General features: G+C 38.3%; 1 protein-coding gene across 1 annotated transcript in view; it reads left to right on the top strand.

Annotated features, from left to right (window-relative positions):
• The window catches only part of PARD3B (par-3 family cell polarity regulator beta), a 397,127-nt gene that overhangs the window by 244,253 nt on the left and 140,183 nt on the right, over positions 1-12,691 (top strand). The window contains exon 17 of the mRNA XM_035893042.1: positions 12,454-12,660. Within this exon, the coding sequence (XP_035748935.1) occupies positions 12,454-12,660 (207 nt within the window). The remainder of the gene's footprint in view (positions 1-12,453; positions 12,661-12,691) is intronic.

The raw sequence follows: 12,691 nt of genomic DNA, 5'->3' as shown, positions 1-12,691 counted from the left end.
GAAAAAAAATTTCACAAAAAAAAAAAAAAAAAAAAAAAGATACAGGACAGAGTACAGATGCAAGCGTTCACTCTTGATACAGAAGAAACAAAGTTAGTATAATCATATAGGTGCCAGAAGTTTTTTATGTAAGGTAATCATTGAACGAGAGCTATTTTCCTATACAGCTGGTCAACCTGAAAAAGTTGAACGGTAGCACTAGCCACTGTGAAAAGGCAAAATAAGATGTTCTGATGTTGCTAGAGAAATCTGGCAGAGCTACTTAATATCCTTGAAACTGTTCAAAATGTTTGTGCGCATTTGCCCTTAGTGTTTATGAGACTGGCTTTTATTGTAGTTGGAGCAAAAGCTTATAATTTCAAGAATATTAGTGATACTCGTTATTTAGTTTTAACAATCTACTGAAGGGCTAGTAACACAAGTAGTAGTATCTAATTTTTATTTTCTCATAGCATTTAGAAATGCAGCTGAGAAGTGACATGATTGCAAAGAATGAAGTTCTATACCTTTATGTTGTATGACTGGGTATATGTCCCAAATATATTTGCCTTCATGTGTAAGTAGACTGTGTTTATGGACAGTATCTGGATTCTGAGGGCAAAGAGAGACCGATGTGCTATCCTTTTAGTATTAAAAAAGCCAAAAATAAGCACCTGATCCATGGTACTGTATCGGTTTTCTGATATGGTTGAATAAAAGTCTGATTATCCAAGTGCATCCTGTTCTACTCATAGCTAAACTCTGGTTCATGCTTCAAGAGTGTATGGAGTCACTGAGCAGAATCAAGTGTTTTCCAATAATATTGAGTTCCAGCTTAGAGGAAAACTTTATTTTTTTTTTAAGATAAGCCATCTTGGATTTGCCTGTATTTTATGTCATTTGATTGTACTTAACTTGTGTCACGTTATCTTAGTTGCAGTAGCACCATGGCTGCTGCTTACCATCCTGTTATACCTGGAGAAATTTGGCATTTTTAATTATAATTTAGCATATTGCTTTGACTAACTTCTCCAGAAATGTCCCCATTGGTTGAGGAGGGATGTCACCAAAAGAATTGGAATGACTCTTTTTTTCTCTTTTGACTCTACATTTCTGCAGTCTGGTAACATACTATGTTTGGGAGCATATGTGTATCTACTCTCCATTTATTGGGCAAGTGAAAGGGAACAAGGTAACCTCATTTGTACGTAGGCAAGAAAAACGGATAAGAAGACCTCAAGAAAAGTTTGTATTCATTTGGTACTACAGTTAAATCATATTCAAAGTTGTTCCATGCAGCAATTCCATTAGCTTTTCTAATTTGCCATTAAAACACATTGAGCAATTCAAAATTGCATATTGAAAAGATCCTAAACACACAACTTGGTAATTAATAAGAGTAACATCTTTGGGATACTAAAAATTGCTGCAAGGGAGACAGAACTTAGAGATCTGGGGAGGTTGCCTTTTCCATGGGGGATATCAGAGGCTAGGTGCACATTTGCTAAGCATCTAAGAATGTAAGGAATTTTCAAAAAAACCCAGATTTATGAAACCAGCTTTATTTGATCTCTCATTCACATCCTTGCTGGCTTCTTTTTAAAAATAACTTTTTCATTAAAATGACACACCATAACATATCTAGCAAGGGGGCTGCAAACCTCTTGAGGAAGGGTTGTACTATACATGCCCAAACAAATGTAAAGTAAATTGTATAGACTAGGTCTCAGAATTAACCAGTATAACTAAAGTGGTATTTTGACTTTATTTTTAAGCAAGGCTGGGATTGTAATGCGGTTGTGAATCATGTCTGTTAAAACTCCAGAAGACAGCCAGATGTCACTGGGTGTGAGTCTGTGTCGTTGCACACTACAGAACAGTTTAGCAAAATGCAGGGCTGCAGCTGTTTAGAAGTAAAATTCCTCGCCATGTGTTCCATGAATTGGACATGATTTTTCTAAGGATGCAGTTTTGTGGAAGAAAGCCCTGAAAACACTTTTCATGTTTTAACACCTACAAAATAATTGTTCTCAGTACTAAAGTCTTTATTTTACTTATGTTCTTTCTGTACCCAGGACCCTCTGTCATCTTGAGTTTCTTATTAAACTCTGCAACTTATTTAAACATATAGACTGAGGAGCATGTGTGAGTATTTATTTCTCGCTTCTGGTGTGTCAGTTGACGGGATCCTTGTAGTTGCTGAAACTGTGCACGTGGAATATCATTGTATGCTCACGTACCTATGGGAGTGCATATGTATTTCTGTTCCTGTACTTTAGGCACGAGTTTACAGCCAAGTTTGCCCAGATCCAACTAATGTTAGAGGAAATAACCTAGACATGGAAATTAAACTTTCCTTCCCTAAAAGATTTAGTGAAGGACTTAGTTCACAGCCTACTTGCATGCGAAGCTTGAAAGGTTTCCTTTCAGGTTTTTTTGAGTTATTGGTGAATAGGGAAAAAAAAGGATTACCTGGCTGGAAGAATGTACATTTCCCACTCCTCAGTTATTCAGATATGGAAAGAGGGAGGTGTATTCTTTGGTTTTTTTTTTATTTTTCTAAAACCAATCCTCATCTCTGGAATGAGACCAAGCAAAGAAGTTTTAGCACAGAAGATAATTTAAGGAGGAAAAAAAAAATTTGAAGCATGTAAAATAAAGCTAGGTTAAAGACCCAATATAACTACTATAACAACTATGGATTCAGCTGTGAGGAATCTATAATAAAATACTTTTATCAATTTTTTAAGCATTCAAATAATCTTAAAAATCTCACTAGGAAATAAAAAGGAACCTTTGCTGAGGACTTTTGCTGAAAACCTACATAATCCTTTCAAATTCTGTAGGGATTTTGAGTCAGAGCTGTGCCAGATAACTGTTTCTCTTTGTTAATAGTAGGTGTGACAAAATTCTGCATATTCCCATTCAAGAGTTGGGTTTTGACATCAACTTCTCAAAACTGTTTTGCAACAAATATTATTAAACTCGCAAACAAAGCCATTTCAAAAATATGCATGCCTTCCCGAATGGCCTCTGTGTGTGTCTGTATATATAGATAGATTGATTACAAGTGTAGGCGGACCTTTTATACAGGTTATCTGCTGGCAACTTCAAGCAAAATGTGCATTAATTTCTTGAACTGAAAATTAACCTATGCACTTTCTGTTTCAACGTGTACAAATAAACAGAATAAAATAGGCTTTCATAACTTCTTCTGGAAATCAATCTGTAAACTGAACCAAATGTAGACTAGGAGCCAAAGATGTGAGTTCACTACTTCTTTTGGTCTGCTTTATTTTAAAGTGCTGTAATCAACAAACTGTCTTGCATTTCTATGCTAATAGGACACACTAATCGCTGGAAAAGGTGATTCTGGTTTTGTTCGGGGTTTATGAATAAAGGGTTATTATTGGAAATGGCTCATTTACTCTGTATGTGCCTGAGACAGAAAGTCTGAGTCCTCTGAAGCTTTTGTAAATACACGTGTCAGAATCTTCCCAGACTGAGATGTTTGCCTGTTTGTAGTTGGCTAATCCAGAAGTGGTTCCCTGATAAGGTTAATGCCCAGTTAATTGCTCCTAGCTTTGACATACAGTTTAATTGCTACTTGGCCAACATATGTTTGTTGCTTGCTCTGTGTAGAATTCTAGCGGATGTAGTGATGCAGACCATGGACTGGTGGAGGGCAAACAAAATAAATACAGTATTTTATGTTCTTTTAATTCAGGGCCAAGTGGATTTGGATGAAGTGTTTATTTAGTTTGCTGGCTGCTTCAGATGCTGGGGCATATTGATTCCTTTTATTACTAGCAGCCATTTAACCTGACCTCTCTCAGATCCAGTATTTTAAAAGCCATAAATTTTAACTTTACTTATGAGCAAGGACTGAAATGCTGTGAAAGCCTTTTTATTAGCAGAGCTTTGCCTTACTCCATGTTCATGTGTCACCCATGGCAACAATATTTAGAGCATCTTAAATTAGAGCGCCTGTTGGGCAGTTGGGGGTGGGGGTGTTAGCAATAAAGAGAGCTCATAAATATCTCAAGCATGTAAGATTCACTGATCAGAGGGTGGGCAGGTGTACCACAGCAATGCCATTATTAGCAAAAGGTATCCTTTTTCCAGGTTATTTTGTTAAAAATCTAGCTTTTTTTTCTTAGTCTTAAGGTTCACAGATAAGGAAAAACACACAAAGGAAGTGGTTTATATAATTTATTTTTTAATTGCAAGTTAAATTGGTGAAATTTAAATGTATTTTTGTTGCCTTGGCTTGGCTTTTCTTTTACAATAATCACCTTCCTTGTTGTTGCAATAGCTTAAATTAATCCCTGAATGATGCTTAAAGCAGTCTTTAACATGCAGCTTATATGAGTGTTTGTAAAAATGTATCCAGGCCAAAATCTAATGCATAAAAATTACATACCACTTTTTAAAAAAGAAAATAATTGTGAATAAAATGATTGATATGAGAAAATTTCTTTCTGCATTCACAGGTAAAGAACTCAATAAAAGCTTTCAATTAGCAAAGAAAAGAGAAAGCTTAATATGAACTTTTTGCATCCTTTTAATTTAAGTTAGTCACTTTTAAAAATATGATTTCAGGCTTGATGACTGAGATTGAGTAATAATTCAGCAGTTTATTTCAAAACAGGCTTAAGGCTCAATGAAATAGATCATAACCATGAATTTAACGTCAGTATTGGCTTGCTTTCTTCTGTTGTGCTACTGAGGAAGTCTCCTCCTCTGTCCCACAGGTCGAAGGTAACGCTCTAGATGTTCACCTCATACCATGAAAAGTGACTTTGTTTAAATATTAGCGCAGGGACTCTCGCTTTGTGTTAAACTTTGGCCTGGAAACAAAAATGTTGGTTTAGTTTGAGAAGTGTAATTTATATCAATTAATCTCAGAAATTCTGTGTCACATTTCCCAATCTTTTAAAGCCGGATTGAAATGTTTGACCTTATCAGAGGGGGGTGTGGAAATAGCAGTAAAGCAATCGCAGGGCACTGGAATTTTTTTACTACTACTCAGTTCCAGGCTGATCAGTTTACAAGGTGCCTGAAATCACTGGGGAATCATATTTTCTAAAACCTGGACTTCTTCCTGTCTGCATTGCTTTTCGTATAGCTGTTTTCCTCTAGCAGGTTGTAACAGCTATATCTAAAATCAATTTGATATACATAAATATCCTCGAGGAGCAAGCTCCTGCTTTGTAGAAGGTCAGGTAGCTTAATTTATACTGGGACCTGTTCGAAGGGCAAGTGCTTTAGTTTGCACCAACTAGAAAGCGAAAACAAGCCTGCTGGAGGAGTAGGGGCTCAGATGCCTAGGAAGGCTTTTCACTGGATGCAGAGCTATACTGTGAAGTGGGAGGTTATGTGAGAGGTTAAACTTGTGTAACCAAATAAAGAAAACTAATTATTTCAACAGATAACATCGGACGTTCTTTTGTGCAAAGGCAGGCCTGGCTGCATTTTGTCCAACATTCAGCACTAACCTAGCAAATGCATGTGCCCTTTCCCTGAGTGCTTTTGCTTGAACCTCTTTCTTCTTTTGCTCCTAATTCTTAGCTTTAATATTGTTGCACTGTGAAACTTCATAGCTTTTTTGAGACATTCAATGCTGTAGATACTATTCTTTTTGAAATATTAATGTCATCTTTTACACTGTCAGTGTTTGTTAGTGATAAGACTATAGAAAACAGCAACACCAGCATACGTTTCTACGATGACAGTAGTGCATTTTGCCTCTTGCCTAATGGCTGCCTTATTCCAAGCCTTTCCTCTTCAGTTGGCTGAAGCTCAGCGCACCTTCTGGGCTACAAATTGTGAACTGCCATTATTCATAGTTGAAATTGCAGTTTGTGCAAATATGAGCTAAACTGCAATCATTATATGTAGTAAAATAGATTGAAATATCTGTAAATCTGAAGACTGTAGCTGGCTCTCTTAATCAGAGAACTTGTTAAATTCTCCCATGCTTTGATTTCTCTTTCTAAGATTTTTTTTTTTTTTTTTCCTGTCAGGTGTGGGGTTGTTCTGCGTTCAGTATTCCTGCTTATAATTCGGAATGCTTGGTTTGAGGTATAAAATGAGCAAAACAATACATGTTGTCTTTAATAGGTTAGTGCAAGATAGTGATTTTTCTCTTGCTTTTTATTGAGCAGTTAATAATCTTTTCTACGCTACCTGTATAAACTAGTGTTGAAGAAAAGGCTACGGTATGATCTAAGGTTGTTCTACAAAAATGTCCTGTTAAAGCTCTTCATTTGAAAATCACAAGCTACGTGGTGTAATGACTTTCAAATTCCCCCTTTCGACTTCATTCTCTGCATTAAATCGATTGATGATTGAGGAAGTATCTGAATCTAAAAACAGGAGAGGAAAAAATTCTTTGCAGTTGCGCATACTGTGAGCCCTACCAGAAATAAATGAAACTACATTAAACAAAATGGTTCAGAAAGAATTGAACATTAATTAATTTAAGTCACCATATGATGTTGCAACCCTGTGGGTAAGAACCATGTCTGTCTAACTATTCTCTGATGTTTATGGCACATGGAGATTGGTAATAATGGCAAATGTTTTATCTTTTGACCTTAAGCTTATTAAAAGAGACACTCGCAGTTTTCACTTTATACACCAATTTATTTAGAGGTAAATTTCCAAAAGGAGTTGAGGGAAGACTAAAGCAGTCAAGTCTTACTGGCTGTCTCTTGCCTTTTGTATCTTTGGACATCTTTCACTTGGGTAACAGATTTGGTTCATTCTCATACAAAAGGTTTCCCTACAGCAGGGCTATATTTTGACTAAATTTTGCTGAGGGGGGCCGATTTTACCAACCTGATATCTATAGAATTTGATTCTGTACAACAGAAATCCTGCTTTTTCCTTCCTGAACAAAAGTCAGGGTGTTTCCGAAACCATGCTTGCTATCCTCACCTCTGCAGGGGCAATTTAAGGTTAGCAATACATTAATTTGTATAAAAAACCCAAGCATATCTGTGAATTGATTGTATTTGGAAAATCATGGGAACGTATATGTATCAAAAGATACTTCAAACATGCCCCAATTGCTTTAGAGAAGAGATACCTATAGAGCAAGCAGTTAGATCAATCAGGATGGGGTCGGCCTGGGTTCAGTGAGGCCAAGTTGGGCATCATGAATGTTACTCAAGGTGTATGTCCAAAGCAGGACAGGCACTGGGCTGTAGTTGCTTCCTGAGGAGCTGTTGGCGTATCTCATGCTGAGTCCTACCGCAAAAGAAGTCAGCCTTGGTCTTTCATGAACTAATAGTTGTTTGCCTGCTAAAAGCACTCATGTCCCAGTGCCTGCAGGGTAGAAGACTCATTGTTTTCCTAACCATTTTCTCTTCTCTATTAACACGTGTACCTCCATCATGTGCAATGCGGTAGGAACCAAGAATGTGTGTCTTTAGGGCTCTGGTAAATACAGAGCCAGACTATTTCTGATCTATTGCAACTTCGTGTTTATTCTAGTTTCTCAGGGCCACTTTCCCTTCTTTTTTTTCTTCAAAACTGGTTTTTACCTCACTATATCTTTCAAAATGTAAACAGCAAATTAATCTAGCCCACACAAATATGTTCCTCTAAATATTATCCTTTAGGCATATTCATACAGTTTCAGTTTTCAAAAAGAAACATTATTTTAGAAGTAAAATTAATGATAAGTATATAAAATGTTTACTGTTTAGGGTGCCTTAGGAGTTGTATTTCATTTAGAGTGGTGGTGATTCATGGCTTCTCTTCAATTCCACTGTATCTACACATGCCTTTGGGGTGGCTTGCATTGCCCACAACGCTGTGTCATTTGTTACTTTTTGATTTTCATGACTGACACCTTCCTTTTGGCATGTTTCCTTCTGCTGGGCTATAAAAAAAAAGAAAGGAATGTGCAGATGTGGGAAAAAGAGAAGCATGGAAATACCTGAAACTAATAATAATAGTAATAAAAGAACAGAAAGCAGGTTTACTTTTACTGGGATGCAAAGAAAAAAAATCTGTGGTAGCCATGTCGGCATTGAGCAGAAAATTATGGTACGTGTAATACCATCTTTCAGTTAAAGGATGATCAGTTACAGATATCATCTAGGAACCAGCAACCTGGTTTCAGCCAGTCGTAGGCAGGTACTGACGTCAGTTGTTGTTTTCTCTCATAAATTCAGCAGAGATGCATAAAGTAATTCATCATTTATAAAAAAAAAATAGCGGATGCGTCAGTAAAAATTACTTTTTATCATTGTGCTAGAAGAATCAGTAAAATGAGGGCTCAAGAATTTAAAGTCCATGAAAAAGAAACATGTTTACAAAGTGAACAATTAAATTTCTCACTGCCAAACTATACTTCTGTATTCAAAATCTGGGTAGGGCTAGATGTGTACATGCACACATACACACACCGTGCTCCCCCATAAGTCCCTGTTAGTAACTTGTAAAAGATGAGAGGGGTTTTTTTGTTGTTTATTTGTTGGTTTGGTTGTGGGGTTTTTTTTACCTATGAGGAAAAATTCATGTTTTCAGGCTTATGGCCTGCATTAAGGTCTGCAGAAATGTAAAAGGTACTGGTGGGGGTGGAGCGGGGGGAGGGCAGGGGAGGGAAATGTCCCTGGTTGGGATCTGGTACTTGTTTTTTAGAGTCTTGTGCGTCTGTCTGTAAAGCATCGAGTAATAGATGCTGGCTGTGAAAGCAAAGGGACTGGTCTCCATGCTTAGGGAAGCTCCTTAGCTCCTGTTTCTTTAGTTGTGCACTAATATGTGATGGCTGTAGCCTTAGAGGGAAAGAAAAAAAGGAGTAAAAGATGAAATGCAAAAATATGAAATTCTCACTGAAAAACCTGGTGAGAATATCCAAGGATGTAAACTCTTTGACTGAATGTTCCCCTTCTTATTGAGGTTCCATTGTTACTACTGTCATCAATAATAAAAAATTCAATCATATTTCACCTGGGTTCAGATGCTTCTTCATGCGTGGATTTTTGTGGTAATAGTGAGAAACTTCAATGTTGGCAGTGAAATTTCAGACTAAATTACTATAGTCTTAGAAAGGGGCAACTAACTGTTTAATACTAATTTGTGACTAAAAGGTTCTCAGGAAGTTTTTGAATAAATGAGGATACCTTTTAAATGGTGGAACACAGGAAGATCACAGACAAAATTTAACTTTCTTTGCCAGTGTGGGAGAAATACAGTTAAACTTGGCCATTTTATCCTATCTTTTAAGGTAGCACGTTATTTGGTAATGTTAGGCAATGAAGTGATCATAAGGCAATTCTGTTTCTTTTGGGGACAGTAGGAAAAAAAAAGAACAGTTTTCCAAGGTAGTGGTGTTCTGAGTTTACTTGGTAGCTAAAGAGTGCCCCATTTAGTTTCTTTTTTCCTCTTTTTAGTATCAAACTGAAAATACTGCATGAAAGTCACTGTAAGTGTTCTCTTTAAAATATCAAAAAACAGGAAGTTATTGCTAGTTATTACTAAAATTAATTCCTCAGGGGGACTTTCATGTTAGGACAAAAGAGCAAAATAAAGACTATTTATACAGAAAGGAGCATACTTTGCCAATAACTCTGAGTTTCCCATGCAATTGTTTAAGGCAAGTAATGGACAAAGAACCTTTTCTTGGTGACCCTGACTGATCTGGATGGTGTGGGACCAGGTGCCGAAAACCTGCATTACAGTGCGTGCAGGGCAAACCGCAGCGAGGCTGAGCAGACGGCTTGCTTTTTGGTGCATGTAACATTTGAGCATGTCACTCCAAACCTTAGGTGTTTGCGTGGATTTTCTTCGGAATGGCCTTCATATGTTAAGAGTAGTCTTCCAGTCTGAGTAATTGGTTTAGCTTTATATAAGACAGGCTCTAACCAGCATTTAACCTGAGACTTTTTATTTTTTTTTCGGGTAATACAGCTTAGGGCACTAATTTAATGTAGTACAGCTTGTACTGGGATGTGTACATAAACACCTTTGCGCTGGCTTTTGTCACAGCTATTTCAGGTAGCTGGGTAGCTGCAGCAACCTGGAAATCAGCATTGGCTGCAAAACCTCCTGATCGGTGAGGTCTGCAGCCGTGTAGAGCGATGGTGGCCCTTCTTCTGGAGGTGGGGCTGTGGCCATTGCTTCCTCGCAGGTGCTGTAGCTGCCTTTAAACCATCACCCAGTGAATACCACTCCTCGGAGGCTCTGCAGGCAGTGCACTGGGTGTCTGCTGCCCACAGAGGTGGGAGCCATAGCCCCTGGCCTGCCGTTGCCCACCTCCAACTAGGAAGCCCTCAACTTAGGCCTGTGACCCAGCCAGGCTGAGAGCTCTGCTTTCTGCCAGATTTACTACCGTGCCCTATCTTCTGCAAAAGCAACCCATCAAAGCTGTTTTCTGACTGAAAACCAAGGAAGATTTTCTCCGCTGATCAGAGTGGCTTTCACTTTCCCACCTTTTACAGTGATTATGCTTCCCTTAGTTTTGCTCCTCCTCAGCCTGAGATAGGCACCACAGTGCCTCTTACTAATGCACAAGTTTTTAGTGATTTTAGGCACCTTTATGATGTCTGCAAGTCATTGCTCTAACTCCAGTTTAGCACTTGCTAATTTTGCAATGACGGTAGTCTCCAGAATGGCAATTAGTGAACAAAAGAGGGTTGCGCAGTGTGACCATGCAACCAGGCTTCCCTTAAACTTGTTTGTCTCCCCACATACCCCCACCTCTCCACGCTATTTTCAGCTACACATCAGTTTGCAGGCAATGGAAGTGTAAATTGCTTTAGGTAGACACTACTGATGAGTCTCTATTTGCTGCTGATTCTTAGCTTTTTTCCTTCTGAGAATTCACTGATCACACTGTTTTAGTTCAGAAATACCCACAGGATTGCTAAAATCACAGCATATAGTACTATCATATCTGTCTTTTCTGTGATCCTTGAATCTCTTCAGACTTCACAGTATATGGACGACATGTATGTGAAGGTCTTCTGTTCTTATATTCTCCTGTTGCTTGCGTTAGTATCACTTAAAAGATGAAAACAAAAGCATTTGTGTTTTCAAAGACAGGAAGGCATATTGCAAGGTGAAGTCTCTTCCTCACTGTCTATGTCACACTCGCTGTTCTGCCATGTAAAATCTAAGTAGGTGCCACAAACGCTTTTAAATTAAGCTGTAATTTCTTCATTGATCAGTATGCATGTATTCGTTGAACTTTTTTCTTTGTCTTGTGCTATTACTATATTAATGCTAATTAATAGTAATGCTGCCACAAAATAGAGCGTTTCTAAGGTCAGATAGTCAAGAATCCAAAGAGAGGAAAGGTTTGGGAAACTTGGGAAGGTATTTGCTCTTTTTTGTATTAAGTGCTTTCTTATGCCTATAAACAAGGGAAGAGGCAGCAACATCATTTATGTTAAGCTGTACTTTGCTGGAAATACTTGTTTCTTGAAAAACCTGCTGTGTATGTTGATATCATAGCACCAGTTTCAGCTTGAAGAAAAAGGTTGGAGAAAACTGAGAGAGAACTAATAATATCACAGGATAAATATGTTTGAAAATTCATACAACCTGACTCATTCCAAAAACCAAAACTCTTTTTGTATAGCAGTGTTTGGTTTTGTGAGTCTTAAGGATAATATTCTCCTTGAGACTCTCCTTGTCCAGTTGGACATCGCTGTCAAAGGGGGAGGAAGCAACCCCATCCTTATCACTGGTGCAGGCTTTAAAGTGACAGAGTGAGCCAGCTATTGCCCACCATTGTTGTCAGGTCTGTAAATTACGTGCCATTCCCTCCAATTCTGAACAGGGATATCTACTGAACTAGGTTTAACTTAATGTTATTTTTAGAACAAATTACACTGATTGCATACTATTTCAAAGGCCTCAAGTAATAAAGTACACAATTAAATCATAGAATCATAGAATGTTTTGGGTTAGAAGGGACCCCTAGAGGTCATCTCGTCCAACCCCCCTGCAGGAGCAGGGACACCGCTAACTAGATCAGGTTGCTCAGAGCCCCGTCCAACCTGGTCTTGAATGTTTCCAGGGATGGGGCCTCCACTACCTCTCTGGGCAACATTAAACTTAATAATGTCATATATCAAGTACCAAGGGACAACCTGTCCATTAACCTTGTCGATGATTTTTCCCCATCCAGAACAGTGTTTGTTAGATGTGTGCGAAGGTCTTTATGAAACGGAAATTCCAGATCAGATACATGAAAAATTGAATTGTCTCTGTCAATCATATAAACTTCATTCTTGCCATCAGTCAGCATCATGTACCAAGTGCCGTCTGCTTTCCAGCTAACTTTGTATGGCTTCTGCTCCAAAAATTTAATATTTTGCTTGTCCATGGAAACAGGCCGTGCTCCAGGGAATCCAGACCCTTCCCATCCACGGAACTGCTGTAAATGTAACTGTCTGACTACTTTCATTCCTCTGTGTGGTTTTAGGTATAAAAACGTAACTATTTGTTTTCCAGACTCTTCTGGCAAAGATTTCGGTCCTACTCTGGGATTGAAGAAGTCCAGTTCTCTTGAGAGTCTTCAGACTGCTGTGGCTGAAGTTAGGAAGAACGAACTCCCTTTTCACAGGCCCAGGCCTCATGTGGTCCGTGGTCGGGGGTGTAATGAGAGTTTCCGAGCTGCCATTGACAAGTCTTACGATGGACCTGAAGATGGAGAAGAAGGTATGTTGCTAATGGCACTTACTGAGGGAGC

The sequence above is a fragment of the Egretta garzetta genome, unplaced genomic scaffold, assembly GCF_000687185.1.
Source record: "Egretta garzetta isolate BGI_Z169 unplaced genomic scaffold, ASM68718v1 scaffold474, whole genome shotgun sequence".
Lineage (NCBI taxonomy): Eukaryota > Metazoa > Chordata > Aves > Pelecaniformes > Ardeidae > Egretta > Egretta garzetta.
This window is presented reverse-complemented; position numbering and strand designations above follow the sequence as displayed.